Genomic DNA, 23,871 nt, shown 5'->3' with positions numbered 1-23,871 from the left:
TGTTCCAAATGAACAATTTTTAAAGTTTTCATACTCGTTAATTTAAAGTTGAAAAAAATGTTAAACTAAGAGAAAAAAAATTGAATTAAAATTAAAAAGATGTACTGTACGGTAAAAAGTGTGATATAGATTTGTGTTGGTCATTTTTCTGCCACTAGATGGCATAACTGCATTTGCTCAGCTCAGTCATTTTTAATCTAATCTTTAACATGAAGTAACTTTTGAAATTCTGCACATTTTTAAAATTGTAAAATACAACTCGACCCCAGTCTCCAAAAATATATGCATTATTATTAAATTTATTCCTGCTATATTTTGACGTGGTCGTGTCTGCTGCGTTGCGACTGGAATTCCCCCCCAGTACATGTTTTCCAAATAAGGGGCGGTCATTAATCGCGCGTTTAAAAAAATTTGTGGCATCAAAGGAACTTTAAATCAACTCAAAATGAACGCACTAATTTCGACACCCCTATTATTTATTCATTTACAGTAAATGCATTAATTGAACATCCACCACGAGAGTCTTTGAGGTCGGGAAAAAATAATGTTGACATTGTATAGTCTACACGGACGACATACCCGTCAAGGACGACCCCGGCCCGAACGACTGAAGCTTTCATCGGCGGCTAACCGGGCCGGCGCTCTCTCATCGTGCGCTCGCCCAAACTTGCGGCGGCGGCGTTGAGAGGTTGGGAGTGTTTGGGGCCGTGTTGCTCGCTGTTTGTTTTAGGGATTAAGGCAGCGAAGCCCATCCTAGCTACGCTCAGTCAATACATTTACACGCACAAAGATAAAAGAACAACTACAGTGAATCCTCGCTATGTCATAGATTTTTAAGTGATGGTTTGGATTTTTATTGATTTATTTATTACAATATAGCTTTCATAGATGCTAATTACCATTAGCCTATCTTTGGCATTTTGTATTATATGTTAGCATTAAGATAGCAGACTTTCATACTGTAGCTTAGTTGAACATTTCAGTGCTTAAATATTTTCATTTAATTCTTTTTTTTTTTTTGGTTTATACACGCAAAAAAAAACAGTTTGCGTCAAAAATAACAGACCAATCCACAACTTGGGTCAAAATGACAAAATTGACCAAGGTCGTGGATCGATTTTTATTTTTTTACTCAAATTGGATTATTTTGACCCAACTTTTTTTCTAGAGTGTATGTTAGTTTTACAGTACATGTTTTTCATCCATTTGCACCTTTATGACCAGGATTTTTTTTTTTAATTCTTGAATAATTTATATTGTTGACAAACTTGATCACATTTATCAGTATAGTGAAAATGAGTGGAGTGAATATTAGTAATGTAAGTCAACTTATGTTCTACCTTTTCTACTAAATATTCAAGCTTGTGTACTAGTAAAAAATAAATAAATAAATAAATTATAGTCTGGAGCCGTTATACAGTACAGTGCATAATGTACTGTGGCATTATGACAAAGAAAATCCACATCTCCACATCGAGCGAATGTATTTCCCACAAAAAAAATATATTCCCGATTAAATTTTAATAAATGACAGAACATTTTATTGTTATATTATTTTAAACTACTATAAATATTATGCCTGATGTTTTGTTGTATAGTTTACATAACAAACTGTAATAAGTTGTTTCATTTTTTTTTCCTTTAGGGTAATGAGGCACAAGTTTAATGAAGTCGTAATTTTGCAAGAATGGTGTTTAAATGTGAAAAACACTATTACATAAATAAATTCATAAAAATATAGATCAATTCAAAGCTTGCATGTGAATATGACGAGAAAGAATGCTCACAGAGCCCGCTTTCACAAAAGCTTTTTTCCCAGCCACTGTTAGGCTCGTGGCTCAGGACATTAAAGAAGGAAAATTTTCTCTTCTAAAATAGGTTTTAGTACTTACTCGTGTCACGGTACTGGAATTTGTATACAAGTGTTTATTTATTTTAATCTATTTTTATCATTATTTTTTGTTAGTTACTTGACTCAGGGTTATGCACAAGAATTCCAACGTACTTGTTTTTTTTTAACCTGGTTTTGACTTGTACACATGGCAATAAAACTGTTCGATTCTATTCTAAGAAATTAAAGTCAATCAATTCCTTAATATAATATTACCAGAAAAAAGTTGGAATATTTGCAAAACAGGCAAAAACTCTTCATATTACATATATAAAATAGTAAATTATAAATGTTTTTTAAATGCTTAAAAATCTCTTAAGAGTCTGAATGATCATAAAAGAGCGACCTGTGATAAGTTGGTGGCCTGAATTTTGCATGCTGAAAACGCAAAGCATTTCCATCTCTCAAATGCAGCTGCCTGGTTTCAGCGGGGGGGTCAAAGCAAACACTTGGAAGCCGCGTAGAACAACAACACGCGGCGTAACTCACCGTTAAAGAGGCCATTTAGGACCGCGGCTTCCAAACAACGTGGACCATTTTGGAAAATAAACTGAGGTTGACTTCAATGGCGAATTTGCATATCAAGAGGAATTAAAGTTGTGGGGACAAATGGACGGATCCTCTAAATAATCAAACTGACACCATACTCTACCCCATTTTATGATGTAAGCAAAAACATTTTCACATTTTCTTTTTCTTTTTTTCCTGGAGAGCTCAGTATTGTTCATTCGGGAAATTTACCGATTTGACATGTCATCATCATTGCTCTCTCTTTTTTAAATATTTAAATTTTTTAAATTTTGTATGTGGGTGAGAATGTGTATGTGCATGTGTGTGCGTGTGAGCGTGTATTCATTAGTTCACCTAAAACCTATTAAAAAATCCCATACCGTTCACCTAAACCGAACACTTCCAGCCAGAGTCGTGAGGCCGTCAGGAGACCCGAGGAAGGACCAAAGAAAAGATGTTCACAATTTCTGTTTACGATAGCTGCGCCCTCATTTAGGTAAACTTCTTCCAAAATGGCCGCTTTAAACCAAAATGGCCAACCTCTAGTTGAGTTTGGGGCAAGGATACCCTTTTATGACACATTCACCAAATGTGTCCATTGGTGAAAATGCTAATTGGGGCCATTTTTTTCCTTCTAATTCTCGTACCCCTTCTTAACGGATCGTTCTCTCCAACGGGAAACCTTGATGAGTACAATTTTCACTCGGAATGAATCTGACTAACTGCCAGAAATGCAGACCAAAGTCTGAGACTGACATCAATAGCCTACCGTAACAGTGAGGCTAATTCTGTTAGCCTGTTAGCCTATTGCGTTTTGCGATGACAGTTAGCGTTAAGATGGACATTCGTAAGACAAAGTCAACACGCAATGCTCTTTGTTTTATGGTGCGCAAACATTGACAACTTGACAAAGATTACCACGACTCACTGGAAGACATTTCAAGATACGCATACATCATTTGTTGATGTAGACTTGACAAAAAGGCATGTGATGCTCGCAACAAGGAGGTGTGGCCCCTCAGGTACGAGCGGCGGCGGTAATCTCTCCAAGGGAGCACTGTGACTCACTCTCAAACACGCCTCAGACGCCACGCATGGAAGACGCGCTTCTCACCCCTTCCACCTAACCTCAAAAGCCGCGGGTGGGAACGAGCTCGAATGCGCCAGGATCCCGCCGCCGGGAAAGTCCAACTCGTTTGACCGCGCCTTGGGAAGAAAAAGCGCTGGATTTGGACGCAGACCGTGAGTTGCTGTCGAAAGATTATGTCTTGATTTATTTGACTGGGATTATTATCAAGATTGGAACCCGCGTCTACTGCAGGTTCATCGTGCGATTTTTTTTTTTGTTTAACTCGCAGGTCTGATTTGCAGTAGTCTCAATTTTTCCCAACTTCTGTATGATTTCCACAACAAGGGGTTGAGTTGAAAAAGTTATTCGGCAATGACAGCCTCTAATCTTGTAACAAAGAAAATCTTGAATCTTGGAACCCTGGTACGTTTCAGTCGTAGGTTTAACTTGTGATTTCTTCATTTGTAGGCCTTCTGGAGGAGCCAAAGAAAATGCCGGTGGTCAAAATGGAGAAAGACCCTCCGGCGGAGGTTTCCTCAGCATCCCCCGACCCTCTGGAGGATCAGCCCCGAGGTCGACGCAGGAAACGACCCCTGCAGCGAGGCAAGCCGCCCTACAGCTACATCGCCCTCATCTCCATGGCCATCGCTAACTCCCCGGACCGCAAGCTGACGCTGGGCGGCATCTACAAGTTCATCACGGAGCGTTTCCCCTTCTACCGGGACAACTCGAAGAAGTGGCAGAACTCCATCCGTCACAACTTGACGCTCAACGACTGCTTCATCAAGATCCCCCGGGAGCCGGGACGTCCCGGGAAGGGCAACTACTGGGCCTTGGACCCCAACGCCGAGGACATGTTCGAGAGCGGCAGCTTTCTGAGGCGCAGGAAGCGCTTCAAGCGATGCGACCTGAGCACCTACGCCTCGTACGCGCACGAGAACCCGGTTTTCGCGCCGGTGCAGATCGCGAGGTCAGCGGCGTACTCCAACCCGGTGTACCCTAACATGACCGTCAGCCCGTCCTACGGGCAGCAGCTGCCCTCGGCCTACTATCCGTCCCCGTCGCCCCCCGGCTTCGGCTCGGCTCAGACTCGCATGTTCAGCATCAACAATCTAATCGGACCTCCGGCCGGCGTTGTGGGAGCTCCGGGGCCGGACGGTTTGCAGCAGTCCGGCCGCAGCTTTACCCCCGAGGGGATCTCCAACGGATCCAGCCATTGTAGTCAAGTTTTCCAGAGCCAGGCGTGCGGAGGGGCCGCCCAGCCCCGCTCCAGCGCCTCCGTGCACCCGGGGTTCGCCTATTCCGGACCGAGCGGCCACCCGCACCACCACCACCACGCCGCCCCCCAAGGCGTCTACGGACAAGGCCACAGCCAGGTGTACGCCGCATCCGGTCGTCTGACCTCGTCAGGGGAGACGGCGGACCCCTACGGCAGGGTCTCGCCAGTGCAGCTGGGGTCTTTCTCACAGTACAACAACGTCAATGCAGGGGGTTACCTGCGGCACCCGCCCTACACCGGGAACATGGACAGGTTTGTGTCTGCTATCTAATGGCTGACATTATAGCACCTTGTAAAGGTGCTACTTGACACCCTTTTTTTTCTAGCACCTTTTCATACTTAACTGCCCTCATCTTTATTGTTGAAGATATTCGACTAGGACATTACAAAACTTTTTCTTCCAAGAGTCACATAGAGGAATATTGAAGGACCCAAGGGCCCCTTTGACATTGTTCATCTAATTTATTTGACAAGCTAAAAGCAATCCATTAGTATAGGTCAGGGGTCCCCAACTTCGGTCCTTGAGGGCCACGATCCTGCCATGTTTCAGCCCTCCTCCAACACATCAGATTCAAATGATCAGGATCATTATATGGCTTCTGCAGAGGTTGCTGATGAGTTGATCATTTGAAAAAGGTGTGTTGGTGGAGGGAAACATGTAACATGCAGGACGGGGCCCTCGAGGACCTGGTGCAGGTAAAGATATGCTAAGGAATTTGATAATATTTTAACTTTTATCTGGGATGGTCAACTGTGGCCCCTGACCACATTCTGAGTGTTCCCTTAATTAATCTAATCCCCACCCAAAAAACGACTTTGTTTTTTACAAACCTAAAAAAAAATCTTCAATAAAACGCTGATAAACATTCAGTAGCACTGATGAAGAATTCTTCATCTACGTTGCCAAATGATAAAGCAAAAAGTCAAAATTCTACCAGAATTTGGGGTGGCCCGCGGCCCTGTATTCCACTAGAATAGATCCGCCCCTGTACGGAGGAGCAGCAGAATCACATTTCCACACTCGCATAATTATTATTATTTTTTTAATTCTACTAGTCAAACGTAAAGAAAGTAGAGCAAACAATGGCACGTCATGTTATTTGCTGCTGTAAATGAATTATCTTCATTCATCGAGACGTTACTATTTTTGGGGGGGGAAATAGTTTGACTGGATTTTTGCAAATCTAAAAAAGCTCGATATAAAACCGTGTGAACACGTTTCAGCGGTAGGCCTTGACTTTGGTCTTTGTTTTCTGTCTGCCGAGTTGAGTTGGATGCAGTTCACTGTCATACTCCAGTTCACCCAAACACTGAGAGAGACTTGTGTCACATATTTCTTTATGCATTCCTGAGGACAGAATAAGGCTGTGATTCATCACCTTAACCTGACAACTTTTTCCCCTTGTTGGTCATAGTGACTTGTATAGAGAACGTGTCCTCTGCACGGTGTGCAAGTGTAAATAATAACTTTGTCTGCTTGTGAGCGTCTCGATGGACACGTTTTGATTCTGTTTAACCCTTAAGAGGTCCCTCAAATAGCCTCCCTCATTTGTCAATAGCGACAATTATTGTCCGCTTCCCTTTTTTTTTGGGGGGGGGGGGGGGGAGCAATATACATATTAAATAGCAATAATTTTTTGTGTCCTTTTAATTTAATTCTATTTAAAATGACTAAATGTGTTAAAAGTACTTCATCCCAAAATGTTATCTTCAATCCGATATTGATTGAATAAAATTATTACTATTTTTATAACTTCTTAGAGACAAAACTTATGATGCTAGAAATCACAGATGAAAACACGTTCTTTTTTTTTTTTTCCAACATATAAACCATTAGCCAACATCGATAGTGACACAAGTATCATAAAAAAGGTACAAAATGTTGCTGCATGCTATAAATAACAAAGAAACAAATTTAAAAAAACACCATCATTCCAAATTGAAACATTGAAGGATTGTGTTCGGATAGCTTTGTAAAAAAATAAAATAATGTGGGATTATAAATAACATTTCCAATGAAGATTTTTTTCCCATGAAAAGCACATATGTTGTTTCTTGTACAGATTAGCCTTTTAAGGTACAGAAATATTAATATATAAATATAACTATTCTAAAATATTTTTTTTCTAGCTAATTGAAACTATACTAAATTAACCTACTGTCCAACACTCATAGCCACACGCTTATTTCAGTACATGAGTAAAAAAAGGGGTTTAAGCTTATGCTTTGAATGTGGAAAAATAGCGCTGTTGATGTGACAAAAGTGCAAAATAAAATGTTAACAAAGAACCAGTTGAGTTTATGTTATGATGGAAGCAAAATATGCTTTTCCGATGGGACATTTTTTGTTGTTAAGAGCTGTTAATTTTTGGGTAGCTGAGGCAAATGTAAGGTACAGAATTTTATTTTATTTTTTTATTGTAAAGAATATAGCCTGGAAAATTCATCCTACATTCATTCAACAGTCAAAGAAAAAAAAAGCCTCAAAATGTCCCTGGGATCTCTTAAGGGTTAATAATGTTTTATTTTCATTAAGTTATTGGGCTTGATGGTCAAATGCTTTGCAATAAGTGGCTTATATGAAGAACGTCGCATTTATGGTCTTGCAAAAAAAAAAAAAAGGACAGTACTGTATTGCTATTTTGGTAATTGTTTAACATTTCTTTAAGAGTAAAACATCAAAATTAAAGTGGACTATTCCTTAAGGCCTCAATTGGTGCTTTTCTCTGCCGTCTGCGCTGTTTTCTTTGCCGTTTCAGTCTGCGCCGCTTTTGAAGCGGTGTCTGGGGCCAGGCTTTTGGACCCGCCTCAACACTTAGGATTCGGCTAATCTGCTCAAGCCATGCAATGATTTGCAACGCGATAATTCAGCCAAGGAAAAGAGTTGAGCGGCAACAGTGGCAGTAGCAGCTGTCTCCCGTCTCAACCCCGACAAGATGAGACCTGAAAGGCAGCACTTCATTAGCGTGAGGCACTTGATTACGTGCCTAGGAAAGAAGTCGTAGTGACAGACAGGGCTGAATTGGGATTTTTCAACTGTGGAGTGCAATGGAATCTTACAGTTTAAACATGTTGTGGGGCCGACAAAAGCACTGAATTTAGGGAATATGTACAGTATTTTGGTAGTTCTCAAACTGCCCCCCCGACCCTCAGAGGTCCATGAGCTATCGTGTCAGGGGCCCGCAAAAATAATTAGCAGTTTATATTATTTGTAAAAAGTGCAAACCTACATATGGGGCGTGCCAATAATACGCACACACAAAATATTCCTAACTTAGTTTTGAGCTATGATTGTGACACGTCAGCATAGAAATCTGTCATCCCACCTTGAATAAAGTAGTTTTATTTATTTGTTAAACAAACCGCCATGTGTTTGAAAACGACATTTTATCGCCATGATACAAAGAGTTTCCCCCCTAAAATAAAGAAATAAATACAAATTGAATCTCATAAGATTGCAACTTTTTTTCTCTAGAAACGGGAATTTTATTAAAACATTACAACACAAAAAGCGCCTGAACAAACACAGTGAGGTTAAAACAAACATTGTAGGAGACAGAAGAGGCAGCACATGTAAACATAATGCATGAGCATAGAAAATAATAAATAAAACATTTCAGCCCAAATATTTCAAAAGCTGCTGTAGCTGCTCGCACTTCTTCACCACCTCGGGCATCGACAGCAACGTCTACGAGGAAAAAGGACACAAATAAATAAACAAACAAATAAAAATCTGTGGCAAACGATGAGAGCGCTGATGGTGATGGATGGCGGAAAGGTCACACGCACGCACGCACGTACCTCGCGGACTTTACTGATCATGTTGTTCAAAATGTGCACCTCCTCCTCGCACTTCTTCTGGTTCATTTGTTGGATGTGGTTCTGCAGCCAAGGCGACGACACACAGTCAACACGGACGCCTCTTGGCGGATGAACGGCGGGCGCTATTCTGTGTCGCTATTTTGTGTCGCTATTTTGTGTGGGTATGCGCACGTGTGTGTACGCGTGCGTGTGCGTTGTCCACTTACGTGTCGCTTTCCCCGTTCAAGCAATTTCCTTCTGGCTTCCTCCATCTCCTGAAGGCGAATCTTCAGTCGCTCCACCTGGATAAGATATGAAGGCGTGAAGGGAAGTGCAGGTAATCCTCAACTTACGAACACAATAGGTTTGTAAGTCGAATCACAAATTTGTCATTTTATTTCAAAATTAAATTTCATCCCTAAAATTTTTTTAATAAAATAAAAATATGTTAAAAAAATGAAAAATTAAACACATTAAATTATATACCTTATATATACTTTATATACAGTACGTAAATAAAATTTTAAAATACATACATTAAATTACATCATCCGAACCACTCACAGTACATTCAATTTTAACACAGTACAATGCAATAAAAACAAAATAAATATGCTTACTGTACATAGATGGTGGAGGAGTTATTGAGTCGCGTTCATGTGAGGCTGAAGTGTAATGCATTACGTACTGGGTGGAACGGTCTCAGGAATCTACGTTTTCCGACTGTCCCTGAAGTGCACACGAATTGTGATTGGTGCATATGACTCGTCAAGATGGCGACCGCCGAATCAGATTCAAGTGATTTCGAAGCTGAAGAGATATTTTGTACGTTTTGCCGCTACGCCGATAAAGAAGGCGACTGAGGGCTGCCTCAACGATACGTGATACCTTAAAATGAGGATACAGATACTCGCTCATGTCTAATATGTAAATAAACAAAGACATACTTGCAATTAATAATAATAATTTAGTGGAAAGAATTTCCCAGGTCACCCCTGATGATATCCCAACAGCACACTAAGGTGCCACACCTACCGGATATGGAATCACTGTCTGATTCCGAAGAAATCCAACGTGGTCGTACCTCTTTTAACAACAGGAGCTTCTCTTCCTTGGCGTCGGCCTCGCCGGCCGTCTGTCCGCCGGCTTTGCTCAGCTCGGTGCGCAGGATTTGAACTTCGGCTTTACTCTGTCGGAGAGAGCGATGCAGCTCCATCGTCTCCTTACGCAACTCCTGTCGGGGGGCAGTGAAAGAAAAGTACGTCAGGCATGTAAAGCTTATTCTAGAAGTGAAAGGTTCTTACGTTAGAATCCATCTTGTGTTTCATCATCAGCTCCCGGGCCTCGGCGACATCGTTCATCAGCTTTGTTATCGTCATCGAATCCTGTCATGAGGAAACAAACAAGTTGGGCGTTCTTTGCCGCGTTTTCACAATGCTCAGCTTTCCCCCTCATCATCCTGCAAGATTGGCCCCTGTAATGAGTAATTTGCGCATATTTTGTCAAATAACATTAATATGGTATTCCGTTTAATTTTGTCTCTGCAAAGCTAGAAAAGCTCGACAGCACGGGTCACCAACAGTTAGCAACCCAAGGACCGCGCGAGTAGCCCTGCTACCCTGCTCAAAAATAGCTCACATGGTGGGACTGGGACATTGTGATTTGCTAGGAAGTGATTATTTGAACATGTAAACATTGGCAGGGAATTATAAAAAAATAAAATGATGAATATTGATAATGATGTTTCCGAGTTATTGTAAGAAATGATTAGCTTGATCAGCGTCTTCACATAAATGACTATCATTAATTAACAACATAAGATATTAACATTAGTAAATACAATTTAAGCAAATGTGTTAAACAAGCAGCCCTTTGCATTACTCATTACCCAAGAAGTAACTCTCGGTTTCAAAAAGGTAGTTGACCCCTGCTCTACTGTACATAAAACCAATGTATTGTTATTACTATTAATGTAATAGCATTGGTAATAGTAGTAGTATTAGCAGCAAGTTGTTTTCAACCTTTATTAAACCAGGAATTATCGCTTGATTCAGATTAAAAACCTCTTTTTTAAAGGGAGTTCTAACCAACTAGCAGTAGTAGTACCACGGGCCTGTCAATTGCTAATTTCTAGGCACTGTGAATACTTTCTGAGTGCACTGTTAAAAAAAATAAAATAAAAAATAAACTGGGGGGAGAAGCCGCACTCCCAACCTGAGTTTGCTGCTGCTGTGCTTGACGGTAGCGCTCTGCCTGGTCCTGCATGCGGCTCAGCTGACGCTTCAGGTCAGACGCTTCCGCCCCGTGCTTGCTGTTTGCGTCCAGCAGCGCCATCTGCAGGCTACAGCTAGAAGAAAAAGTAGCAGTTCAATACAATGCGACATTCACCAACAAGTATAAAGTGTTGCGCGCCTAAATGACTGTCAATTAAAACTAATTTGAACAAAAGAAGACCTTTCCATGATTAAATGCCTTAAACCCCAATTTGATTAATTGCAATGTCTTATCATTACTTGTGGAATAAAAATGATGGAAACTATTAACACTGACAAATAAACACACATACTGGCACATCCAAATAAAAATATTTCACAAAGCGCAATGGTTTGTCTACGTCTACTTACACAGTGTGTTGTAGTTCCTCCGCCTGAGCATCTTTGTGTCGCTGCACCGACTTGATGGTGCAGACGAGCTCGGTGGCCATGTTGGTCAGGTGGGCCAGCACCTCCAGCAAGTTGCTCACCTCCTCCTCTTCCCCATCGTCAATCTCCTGCGCCACCAGGTCCTTTTTCGGGTTGACCGGCAGGCGTGTGAAGGCACTGTGCTTGCTGAATATGCTGTCTCTTGGCATGTCCATGGACACTTAAGAGACAAAACGTCAACTTTAGTCGGGTACATACGACAATCAGGCTGTTTTTGTCCCGATTTTGCATTTTTCCGACCTTATGTCTTAGAGACATTAGATTTTCATTAATTGATTTCATGGATTGGCTTGGTTTGAGTAAAAAAAAAATAAAAATAAAAATAAAATAAAATATTATTTTTATTTTTTAGAGCTGTCAAACTATTAATTTTTTATTTTTTTTAAATCGAATTAATCACCTAAGAATTTTGATTAATCATACAATTAAAATGGCTTTTTAATCAACATTTTTTTCCCGCCAAATTTGAAGAGCACCTGTAATGTGTGTGACATTTAATGTTATGAGGACGTCTTCAACATTTATTTTTTTGATCCACTGCACACTCTCATCCTCCTTTATTAAATGCTTTACTTTAATGTATGCAGTTATGTTTATTGCTAAAACACAACCTCTGCTACCTTTAACGTAACCATCCGCTGTCATCTGCGGTCAAAATGAACAGTGTGATTCATCTGCGTTAATACATGATTAATGCAAAAAAACATTTGTGATTAATCAATGAGTTAATGCTTTAACTTTGACAGCACTGATTTCTTTATAATATGTTAGTTTTTTTATTTGTTTTTATGTTTTTTTTTTGTGTAAAAAAAAAGAAGAAGTTTTGAATGGGTTGGGTGAGGGAGATGGGTAACATTTAAATCAGTTCAACTCAAGCTTTTTTTTCTTCTATGAAAGAATCGATGGTACAATAAAACATTTAAAAGTTCCGCCTAGAAATAAATTTGTTGAAATGTCGGGCTTCTTAATTGTGTTGTTTTGCATGGATGTCTGCTTACAACTTAATAAAATGTAATTATGCTTAAATAAAGTATCTTTCCCAAAATTCCACATCGTAATTTCCCATTGAATGTTATCCTAGATGTGGCCCACGATAAAAATAAGTTTTGCACCCTTGACTTATAGTTACCACCTGGTGTGTTGGTTTCTTCCTCCTCCTCCTCATTCTTCTCAGCAGTTAATGCAACCATGACAGAGTCTACAAAAGAGCTGGACGGGTTCCGATACTGCACTTTGAGAGCTGGTTGCGAGTTCGTTGGTTCTGGCCTCTGAAAAACAACGCACACGAATGGTTTCAGTCACGATGCAAGGACGCGGTTTAGCTCAAATAATCTCCCTTTACCTCGCCGCCGAGCACGTCGTGCAGCTCGTTGGTCACCCCTCGCAGTGTGTGGTGCAGCAAGGTGATTTCCGTGACGGCCTGAGCGAGCTCCTCGGCCTGCTTCAGCTGGGCTGTGCCGGCTTTCGCTTGTGTGGCCTCCAGCTCCTCCTGCACGCTCCGCCTCTCTCGCCTGCACATCATCAAGTTGTAGGCACGCAAAACAAATGTCATACCATGTTTAACTTGACTTATGAGTGGGGGCAATCCCCCCCTCCCGTGTCAATATTGCGATTGGAATTTAATATGAAATTATTTTTATGTATTTTTGACCAAAGACAAGCAACAAGTTCATGTGTATTATAATAAACAATATCAGATTTATGACACATAAATGTTTTGGTCATACTAAACACTGACTTGAAGTATTTTAAAGGGACAGTGCCATCTAGTGGTGAACTAATCATTCACTCATTTTAAAAACCCACTATTAATTTCAATAATATGCACAAAAAAAAGAAGTTCTCATCAATGTACTTGTTTTTTATATAATCGTAGGGTCAAGTAATCGCTTATTATATATTACATATGTCGCGCCGCGCCTTACAGGAGGCTGACATGTTTTGCCGACATCTTTCTGCTACGGCTACCTAAAGTGAAGTAACTTTACGAACGTAGCTCTGGTGGTGCTTGCAGCTCGTGTCGGAGCGAGAGGGTCGACGGTCGCTTACCTTCCACAGTTCCACACTTTATTTTTTTTATTTGGGTCTTATATTTAGAAAAAATATATTAGAGGCTCTAGCAAACATCTTAACCAGGAGTGCCAATAATTTTGGAGGACGCTGTTTATAGGAAAAAAAAAGTTCAAGCCTACCAACACATCGAAATCAAGCCGAGTTTTTTGAAAATTGCATTTTACTGCATTGCGATTTAAATTCAATTCAATCTATTCATGAGGGTCCTAACCCAGAGACTTTTTGAGTTATTTTGCTTTGCGATTAATACACACCGTTGAAACCGTGGTACAAAAAGAAAACTCACTGCAGTTGGCAGAGTTCCGTTTTCAGGTCTTCACACTGGATGTTCCTCTCGTGGAGAGCCCTGAGTATGCCATCGTCTTCAACAAGCTGCTCCCGGGCCACTTCGTTCTCCGCCTGAAGGAACTGTAAACCCAAACGAAGCACAACTGACTTATAATAATAATATCCACTTCACACACATTACGTAGGCCAGAGGTGGGCAAAGTATTAGCGAGCCTTATACAGCTTGTTCCGTTTTTTTTTTTTTAAATCCGGCCCACTGCACGTTATCAAGATTCCTGCCATTTTCTCATTTAATTTTCTCACAAATCTATACTATTAGTCCATATGTTGTGTGTGTGCTACTTTTACAAAACACTTAAGTGTTAAGTTTCCTTCAAAGTGATGGCTTTGGAGTTGCGTGGACGGTGACTCAAGCCCACCTCGTTCATCTCCGTTGCACTGCGGAGCTGCGCGTCGACGTCCCTCAGTTGCTGGATCTGTGAATGCTGCGACTGCGAGAGAGCCTGCAGTCGGCCTAAATCTTCGTCTCTCTCCGCCAGTTGACAAACCAGATCGGCGGCCCGCTCCTCCGACTGGCGCAGCGACGACGCCAACCTGAGCACAACAAATTGCAGGCAGTGAGAGAGAACGCTCAACTCTGTCTGAATTTCACCATTTGCTTGTAAATACGTTTAGAGACAGAACTTACTGCTCAGCTGTTTCCTTGGCCTCAATTGCGTCTCTCTGTGCCTGCTGCAACCTGAAACGACATTTGTCAGGACTCTCGTGCTCGTTTACTTTTGGAAATCAATCAGAAGTGCACTTCAGCATGATGTGAGCCATCAAGTTTGTAATTTCCACTGTACAAGTAGTCCTCAGTTTACAACAGAGTTCCTTACTTATGACGGCAATATCTGTGCAAAGCTCTATACTAAACCACACCAAAGCACTAAAAAGCCATTATTACAGTAAACATTTGTTTTTGGTTTTTAATTCTGGGCCTTAAATATAAAACACTGGAATGAAAAACAGTCACATTAGCATCTACAGTAATGTAAAAAAAAACCTTAAGCAGTTGCAAGATCATTTTCCAATTATGGGAAAAAAAGAGGCTCAATCTTGTCCCAGTCAGTTGATGCACATCGGCCAACAATACAGCTTTTTTTTTTTTGCTTGTACCATGGAACCCTGACTAAAACTAATTTGTATGAAAACTGAAGCGATATTTCCCATATCAAATAATTCAAGTCAACTCCAGACATCCAATAATATTAACAAACATACTTTTTTTTTATCATTGAAAACCTAATCATACGAAAACTTGGGCATACAAAAACAGAGGTTCCACTGTACTGTAGTAGACTAAGAACTATAAGCCACATTGGTTCCTCAGTTCACCTGTTCCTTTTCCTACGGCACAGATGTAACCCAAATTTGTACTTATCCCTATGCTAATGCGGTTCTAATCATATTAACAGTAAATATTTCCCTGAAAAACAGTAAACATAATCATAAAAAAAAAAACGGCAAGTACAGTGAAAACCGAGCGTGCCATCTTATGCCGCATATTAACAGCACAAACTACAGTAGTTAATTGTGCAACTATTGTAACGTATATCGGTACCATCGCAAGCCAAGGATTTAATCAGGATCATGATTCTCTAAATCATTGACAAATCATCGTAGAGCGTACTTGGACATCTCCTCAGCCAGTGTGTGCTCCAGGAAGGTGTGGGCTGCTGTCGTCGAGGACACGGTGGCCGACATTTCAGTGATGGTCCTTTCCAGCTGGGCTCTCTCCTCCTCGCGCTCCTTCAGCTTGTGACGCAGCACGCCCAACTCTGAGAGGAAGGTAGAGGTAAATAAAATGTTTTTAAAAAGTTTTACTCGGCAGCTCTACCCAATACACTGCAGCTTCTGTTGTGTGTTTTACCTGAGGTTAGAATTGTCACCTGCAGACTAAAATCACCAATCTGCTCTTCCGCAGTTTGGAAACTTAATCTAGCACGCCTCAGCTCTTCTTCCAGCTGTATGTAAGAAAATCAGAAAGCACTCCATCAGGTGATTACTATTCAAACTTTTGCAAGACGATTTAAAAAATACTAATAATATATAAATCCTTTCACATTACTTGAGAAAAAAATACTTATTTCTATTCTGTTGATTCAAATAAATTATATGGACATACACTTGCAAGGGAAAAAAAAACAGATGCGTAGCTTTTTTGATATCGCGAGAAAAAAAGAAAATTGTGTTATAAGGCGAGGAAAACAACATTTAATTAAAATCAGATATTTGGAAAAAAAATTGAAAAAAATAGAAAAAAATAAAAATAAAATAAATAAATAAAATAAAATCATATATTTGTGAAAAAAGAAAAATATTTTCTTTGAAGGCTCCACTGCCAGAGGCTGACCTGCTCTCTCTCCTCCTGAGCTCGTTCTCGCACGGACATGTGCTCGTCTCTTTCCCTCAGGGCGGCCGCCGCCTTCTCGTTCAGCTCCACCAGCAGTGGAGCGGTCCTATGCAAGAGGCTCCGGACCACGGACAACTGCAGCAACAACAACAACAACAATCAACTAGGGATGGGGAACTTGCCAGGCAGACCACCAATGAATGCCACAGCCGACTTAAGAGGTTGAGAGATAAGTGGCAGATTCCAAGATCCTTTAAAATATTGGAACAACCAAAGTCACACATACCCAAACCACTTTGCTGTATCTAAATGAGGAATGCATCAAAATACCATTTAATAGAATCTAAGAGGGGGGGGGGGTGCATTAGTTTTAAACTTAAAAAAAAAAAAGGCATTGTTTTGAAGTTTTTTTTTTCTTTATTCAAATCCGAACAGGATATATTACTTTCTTTTTCAAATACTTATCTCATTTTTATTTAAAAAATATTAAGGGCAAACTGAAAATCATCAAATATACAGTACAGTACACTACTACAAGAATAAAATCCTCTTTTAGGTTGTCATTGTTTTTTAGGAAACAAAGTTTCGTTTAAATTTGCCAATTACAGAGTACGCACTGAGCGCAAATTTGGAAAAATGCTGATTAAATGCTTATGTTTTAGAAGCTGTCCATGACCCACTACTGTATTTTACAGGTGTCCATTCAAAATGTCAAGCATTAAAGTACTGTGGGGTGGATTCATCAATAAAGAGAAATAAGGACAAATGTGCTCAAATATATGCAACCCACTTCTTGAGTCATCTTGGACTGATCCTCCATGGTTTGACACAGAAGATCCGAAGCAGAATTCAGGGTTTCGTGGTTGGTCTTGTTTAGTGCAACCTGTGTGGTGTAGATGATACACAGGATGTAAAGGGACATCTTCAGAGAGGATGCAGATAAATATACAGTATTTGATTTGTGTTCCTTTCACCTGCTCTGGGAAGGTAACATTGAGGGCAGTCAGTAGTTCCTGCTGAGAGCCGATGCTCCTCTGCAGCTCCGCAATTTCGCCGGCGCAGCGAGTCCTCAGCTGCTCCATGGTGTTGAAGGCCTGATCACACATAAACAAGTAGAAAGGCAGCCTCTTTCACAAGCCAGCATGAATATTTCTGAGGCTTACAGCTTCCTTGGATGTCTGGGCGTCTTCCATCTGAGACTTCACCTCGTCTCTTTGCCGGAAAGCTTCTTCGACTTTCTGAATCATTTGCATTAGCATTTCCTTGAACTTAGTATGCGACGACGTCATCTCAGCGTACTAAAAGGAGAATATACATTCATTTTAGTTTGACAAGACACATATTACACATTGTGATTTTTCACAGCTCATTTTACTTATCAGTATGTATTACATTTATTTTTCTCTAACCCGAAAAATTCAAAACTTTTTTTGATTTCATGTTCAGATTTATCAAACAAAATATATTTCTTGGAAAAACACATTGCCTTGTAAAAAAATAAATAAAATAATAATAATACAATTTCTGTATATTTTATTAAGATTTTTTTTCCCCATTTTTCTTTATTTTTTAGCAGTGGAGATTTTTTAAGCAATAGAGAGTGTTGCATTAGTTGGAAAAAATATAATTTCATTTGAGGTATTTCATCAAGTCTAACAAATTTTTTTTTAATATCTTGAAAAAAATTGTGATTTTTTTTTTCAAGTAATAGGATTGCAGCTTGAATTTTTTTTTTCTCAAGATAGTCCAAAATTTTCAACAAAAAAAAATAATACAAATATTTTAAAATAAAAAACAACTTTGTTGCACTTCCACACCACACCCTTATTTCTTGAAAAAAAACACTTTATGAAATATTCCAACTTTTTCTATTAAGCATACAACTCTCTTGTTGCAAAATGACTTTTTTCTTTAAAAAAAGGTACCACTTCATTAGTAAAAAAAGGGGAAAAAAAGCTTTTTTCAAGCTTTTTTGCTCAATAAATACTTTTTTTCTCAAAAACATCCAGAGAGTATAACTTTTTCTTGAAACCAGCCACTTTACTTTAAAAAATATTACAAGTTTTCACCCAAAAAGCAAAATACGACATTTGAAAACAAAAATAAACAAATGTGATACAGTATTTAGGATAAGGCTTACATGAGAAGCGAGATTTTGATGATCTTCTCTAACAAGCACCTCCATTTGCTTCATGTCGGAGAGCGCTGCCACGGTGTCGCTGGTCAGAAATGTCTGTTGGGTTAAGATTTAGATTTGTTTTTAGCCACATTAGACTTCCTATATTACTGTAATTAATGATAAGGAACACCAAAAGTTGGTCTTTTTAGTTCAGGATATTACACAAGAGTAAAAACAAGAGATTCATTGCCTCTGTAGGCACCATTTGTATATCAAGTTGGTTGCAAGAAGAAAAAACATGACAGGACCAGTTACAGGCACAGATTTCTTTATCTGAGCAAACAATTTAAATATTTGTTTTGTTTGGGGAAATAACTTCCATAAAAAACAAGAAGCTCGAGTCTCACCATGGTGACACGCATTCCCTGCATAGACTGGACGAGTTCCTGCAGAGACCTTCCATCTTGCTCCAAGTCGCCAATCCTGTTCAAAGCCTCCAGATACAAGTCCCTGTACATTGTGGTCTGGGTGAAAAATAGACAAAGAGAGAAAAACATGAGACAATGATTTGACTTTTCTATATTTCCACATAAAGTCATTCACCTGGCTGAGCTCAGTGTGGTCCGTCTGCACCAGCTTGTTCCGTCGCTCGGAGGGCGGGGGGCCCGCAGAAGGGCCGACGCACACTGTCGCTTGGGCCACAGCCAGCTGCTGGACCAAGGCCTCGACCATGATCATGCTTGACATCAACCTTTTCTCCAGCTCCTCTCTGGGCACGCAATCCAGGCTGTCTGGGGGACAACTGCGCATGGACACCGACAGGGAAGACCAGTTAGAGCTGGGTGATCAAGTTCAGTTTTCTACAGGAGTCACCATTTTATATTTGAAATATTCAAACATATTTAAAAAAAATAATAATAATTACTTCATCCTCCCAAAAAATACAATAAAAGTACAATATTCTTAGATTATAACACTTTTTCTTGAAAAAAATCGATTTTGCCTGCAACGACTAAATTAATCATCCCCCCCCCCTTTTTTTTTTAAACAACATAGCTAATCAAGCAACTTCATCAAGCAGTAGTCAGCCAATCACCAGGAGGTGAACACATGGCTGAGGCTTCCTTCATTAATCTGCCTAAGAACAAGTGACCAACCACACCCTGCTAAATAATGGCGAGAGAAAAAAGTACTTTTTTTTTTTTTTTGAAGATGATGAGCTTGTGCACTGAAAGAGATGAGCAACCTTTGTCTGGACTTGTTTCAAGTGGCGTTAAACAAGATAATAGCATATTAATTCAGTTAGCCCTAAGGTGTTTTTTAAGTTATTATTATTACTAACTCCAAAATGTAATACACTCATCTTTAAGGTTAATTTTACACTGAAAACTGCTCCGATGTTTGTTGAAAAGTAGTGCAGTAAAAAATACGATTTTTTTTCACTAACATGATAAATATTTGTGGTGAACAGTCACAATTACAATAATAATAATAAAATAATCATAGTTGTCATTTTGGACATAATTGTGCAGCCCTATGTAACAATTTACAACAAATTTTATCCCTGACCCCATAAAAATCTTGGGAAAAAACCCATAACAGTTTATTCTCCCAATATTCGTCCTATAATGAGGAAACGAGAACTGTCCGGTCACTATCAATGATAGGTGATGGGTTTTTTTTCCGTTGAATACGTTCAAGACAAGAACCCCACCCCCAAAAAAAAAATTCAAACATTTATCAAGAATTTCCAGCACTTACTTCCACAGGAGATGAAGAGGATCAGTAAGCGTACATGCGTCCGCTTTGGAGAAATCCCCCTTTCTCTCAAACTCTCCCGATGTATTGAGGCTTCGATCGATCCTTTTCACGGGGGTGACGCCCACGCAGACGTTGCAAGACTTTACGGGAGGAGGAGGAGCAGCAGCGAGAGGAGGAGGAAGAGGTGCAGCAAAATCCATCTTGCCTGACGCCAGGATGAGAAACTCCGCCATCTGTCGCAGTTGCTGCTGGAGCGGACCGTCTGGAATGAAGGGTCCATCGGCGCCCTCTGACCCCTGAGTCTTCTTACTCAAATCCTCTGAGCGCGGACCCTCTGACCATTGCTTGTTGCACAGAATGGTGGAGTTGAAGAGGGGACGAGGCATAGGGCTCTCCAAGTGGTCCGCGCACAAAGCGGCCAGCTCTGTGCTGTCTGGTGAAAATATGTTCTTCTGGCAGTCGTCCGCTGGATCCCTGCGAGCCCGCATGATGGAGAGAGACGCCCTTCGGAGAGCCGATGCTACAGAAGGGCAGCCCGACAGCACTTTTAAAACATTGGGCATGGTTTCGTGGGGTTTGTCCACAGGTGATGACGTATCTGCTGCGTTATCAGACGAGCCAAGTGCGCTGTCCATCGCCTCGTTGGACTGAATGAGTTCCAGACGCGGCTGCACCTCAGGGAGTGTATTGTGATCATCGTGCCTCTCTGGTGTCCGTATAACATTGAAAGCAACATTTTGCTTCTTTTGAACGGGATCCATTTTGAGAACTTCGTTGTTGGTCGTGAACTGAATATTTGCAGCTTCTTCTTCTGCAATACTGACAACTTGTCTGCACGTGTCCATATTGGGCGCAATAAGAGGATCCATGCGGCATGAAGCAGGTGCGTTACTATCAGGACACGGGTCCAAATGATCACCGCGGTGCTGTAGATCAGCGGGTCCAACGATTGGCTCTGTATGACAAAATGAATCACTTGTGATCGTGATTCGTTCAATTGGAAGAGTCACGATCTTGTCAGCCATTTTAGAGACGACGCCATTCTCTGGAGCTTGAGTCAAAGTCCAATCCAGTGTGAGAGATTGGTCAACTGAAAGAGGAATGGCCTCATCTGGCATTTTTGGGACAACGGGAATTTCATCATCCAGTGACTCTCGGGCTTCCAAATGAACTGAATCGTGAGTCACAGTGTGGTCCAGTGCTGGCGAGAGAGTACCTACGATGTCAATAGTCTGGCTCTGGTGAATGGGATCCATTGTGAGAGTTTGGTTCTTGGTCAGGAAATCCGAGTGCCCAGTTAGTTGCTCTGGAATATCCGCAACCTGTCCACAATTGTCCATTTTTGTCTCAGTGAGAGGATTCTTCTCTAAATGATCACCAGAGTGCTGTACATCAGCAGGGAAAATTTCTGGATCTAAATGATTGTTTACATTTAGCTCTGCTGGAAAAGGAAATGTCTCGTTTAACATTTTAGTAACCACAGGAATTTTTTCATCATCAAATTCATCCTGGACTTTTAAAGAAACCGAATCGTGAGTCCAAGTCTGTTCTGATGCTGGTGTGAGAGTAACCGCGACGTCATCATTTTGACTCTTTTGAATGGGATCCAGTGTGTGAGATTTGTTCTTATGAAGGAACTGGCAGCTTTCAGCTTGTTCCTGCGGAAAAGCGACAAAAGCACTCGACAAGGCACCTTCTTGTTCAAAGGTGCCCCCATTGGTCTCAAACTGGCTGTATGGATGGTCAAAGTGATCACTGCAGAGCTGCACATCAGCAGACAAAAAGCTCAGCTCTGGAAGACTGGTTGCCATCTGCTCTGCCGAAAGAGGAACTGTCTCATCTATCTTTTTTGCGACGAGAATTTCCACCTCTCCCCCAGTGCAGGTGAATGACTCGGATGTCACGTCACTGTTAGCACCAGGAATGCCTTCACATTGAAAGTAATTGGGATGATCCGTACGTTCGCCATCCATTACAAGAGGAATGGTTTCACCCAGACGCCTGGCGGCATCCAAAATTTCCACCTCATTGCTGTCACGGGCAAAAAAATTCAGAGTGACATCCGTCGCGCCAGTGTTGGCTGGAGCAGCATCAACAAAAGCAGCATCAATTCCCTCAGGTTGGCAGTAAGGATGTTCCATGTGGAGGTTGCAGGTGTCACTTGTGCCACAAGTGTCATCAAGAGTTTGGTCCTGTGGCAAATTAATGTGGTCTTCTGGGCACAGTGAAGGCTGTTCTGAAATCACAACTTCGCCACTAGAGCAGATGAAGGATTTAAACGTGACATCAGGGAGTCCAAGAGCATCCATTATTTCAATGGTTTGTGTTTGTTTCACATTAGTTGGTGGAGGAGAGCACGGGGCAAGACAAACATCCTCCTGTTGGTTATAATGACTGCGTTAGAGTAGCAGAAACACACACAATTGGATTTTTTAAAATATGTTTTTAAGCACAAAATTTATATTCTACCAGTAAAAAAAACCAAACATGTTTAGCTGTTCTACAATAAGATTTTTCAAACAGTTGTCTGTTTTCAGTGTTTATTTTTTTCATTATTTGCACTACATTAAAATCTACTACATACAAGTAATATAAGTATATATTTTTTTATGAATCGATTTTCAAAAAAAAAATAATATACATTTCCGTTTTTTTTTATTCAGTTGTACAGCAATACTAAATAAATTCCAAATATAATACAGTACATTGTTATTTTTAGGTGCAAAAAAAACCACCATTCGTCTCGATTTTTTTTTCATTTGACTGTACTAATATATTATTTTATAGCCAATAATTTTTTTAATTTTCTTTTGGTATAGTAAAAATAAAGATTGTTACTCTCTAAATAGGAAGCGCTGTATTTTCATATGAACTATCAAAAAAAAATTGTATGCACATATTAGGTATTTTTCAGTTTAAAAAAAAAGGGGGGGGGGAGTATTTTCGACATAGAAACATTGTACCTTTTCTGTGCTCCAAATTGATTTGGACTTAGGTCTCAGTGGTGATTGCTTTTCATTCTCCACACTTCTCAAGGGAGGGCGCTGCCCACATCTTCTGGAAGGCTAAATAAACATCCAAATTAAAATATGAATTGTTGTTATGAATGTGCTGGCAAGCTCGACGATACCAAAACAACGCTTACTTACCGAGCCTTCCAAACTTTGACTTGACATAACTAGAGTGTTGTAAAACGGCTGGTATCAGAGAGTAGGAACAATGTTTCTTTTAATGAAATGAAAAATATATACCTGAATCGTAGTTAAAGAATGTCTATCACAATGCCCAACATGAAATGTGACATTATTTAACGGCGACGGAGGTCTCATATGCTTGCTAGCAAATTCAGCAAGTTGTTCCTGCCGTATGTCTAAAGTTGTTTAAAGCGCTGGACATACTTTCCTAGTTTGTTATCAAGTCTAGAAAATATCACAACTTAAATAGTACTTTACAAATGTCTCACGGCATAAATTAAAATATCAATCGAAAAAATGGTCAAACCTTCGTTCAAATTGTCAACAGCCGCGTTTCATTCAAACAGACATACCCGCGTTGCTATTGGTCAATTTCTTCTTCTTCGTCATCTTACATCAAGTGTTTGAACTCAAACTGTGCACTGCTGCCACCCACTGGACACAATAAAATATTGGTTTTATTTAAATTTACAGCTACGTAGGCAATAAAATAAGTTAGTTAATGTTTTAAATAATTACATTAGTTGAAATTTTAAGTTATTTCACTGTTTTGTTTTTAATTAATTTAAGCATAAAAATCATCAATAAGCAAGGCATGGTTATTTTATTACTCTTATAATAGACTACTATTACATAACATTTTTTATTATCATTATAGCCCTGCTTACCTTATTCAACTGCATTCGGCAGGCGACAAGTGGAGTGTATGCCCTATTCCATTTGAGATAGGCTCCAGCACACCTGTGACCCTCAGGTGGATAAGCAGGACAGAAGATGAATAGAAGCTTC

At 40.2% G+C, this 23,871-nt stretch overlaps 2 protein-coding genes across 4 annotated transcripts; one reads left to right on the top strand and one right to left on the bottom strand.

Annotated features, from left to right (window-relative positions):
• The first annotated feature begins 3,491 nt into the window (after window positions 1-3,491).
• Window positions 3,492-7,454, top strand: foxe1 (forkhead box E1). Its single transcript, XM_077571601.1, has 2 exons — window positions 3,492-3,643; window positions 3,939-7,454. Exon 2 carries the CDS (start codon window positions 3,962-3,964, stop codon window positions 5,018-5,020), a length of 1,059 nt encoding a protein of 352 aa, XP_077427727.1. The 5' UTR covers window positions 3,492-3,643; window positions 3,939-3,961; the 3' UTR covers window positions 5,021-7,454.
• Window positions 7,455-8,163: 709 nt separating this feature from the next.
• Window positions 8,164-23,477, bottom strand: spag5 (sperm associated antigen 5). Of its 3 annotated transcripts, XM_077571599.1 has the most exons (25): window positions 23,390-23,477; window positions 23,038-23,085; window positions 22,852-22,953; window positions 19,889-22,266; window positions 18,731-18,929; window positions 18,535-18,651; window positions 18,149-18,241; window positions 17,172-17,306; window positions 16,983-17,102; window positions 16,799-16,891; window positions 16,009-16,143; window positions 15,526-15,619; window positions 15,286-15,433; window positions 14,302-14,352; window positions 14,033-14,207; window positions 13,612-13,733; window positions 12,595-12,763; window positions 12,385-12,520; window positions 11,175-11,412; window positions 10,765-10,897; window positions 9,855-9,935; window positions 9,635-9,784; window positions 8,778-8,852; window positions 8,551-8,631; window positions 8,164-8,437 (listed from the first exon to the last, which is right to left on the bottom strand). In XM_077571599.1, the coding sequence occupies exons 2-25, from the start codon at window positions 23,062-23,064 to the stop codon at window positions 8,366-8,368; spliced, it is 5,124 nt and encodes a 1,707-aa protein (XP_077427725.1). In that variant the 5' UTR covers window positions 23,065-23,085; window positions 23,390-23,477; the 3' UTR covers window positions 8,164-8,365. The 3 variants fall into 3 exon arrangements, with proteins under 3 accessions (XP_077427725.1, XP_077427723.1, XP_077427726.1); XM_077571597.1 differs by having other exon boundaries at window positions 8,165-8,437; window positions 23,038-23,421; XM_077571600.1 differs by lacking the exons at window positions 8,164-8,437; window positions 8,551-8,631; window positions 8,778-8,852; window positions 9,635-9,784 and having other exon boundaries at window positions 9,909-10,024; window positions 23,038-23,421.
• Between the last annotated feature and the right edge of the window lie 394 nt (window positions 23,478-23,871).

This window comes from Vanacampus margaritifer, chromosome 7 (assembly GCF_051991255.1).
Source record: "Vanacampus margaritifer isolate UIUO_Vmar chromosome 7, RoL_Vmar_1.0, whole genome shotgun sequence".
NCBI lineage: Eukaryota > Metazoa > Chordata > Actinopteri > Syngnathiformes > Syngnathidae > Vanacampus > Vanacampus margaritifer.
Note: the sequence above shows the minus strand (reverse complement) of the source record. Positions and strands in the feature narration are given on the sequence as shown.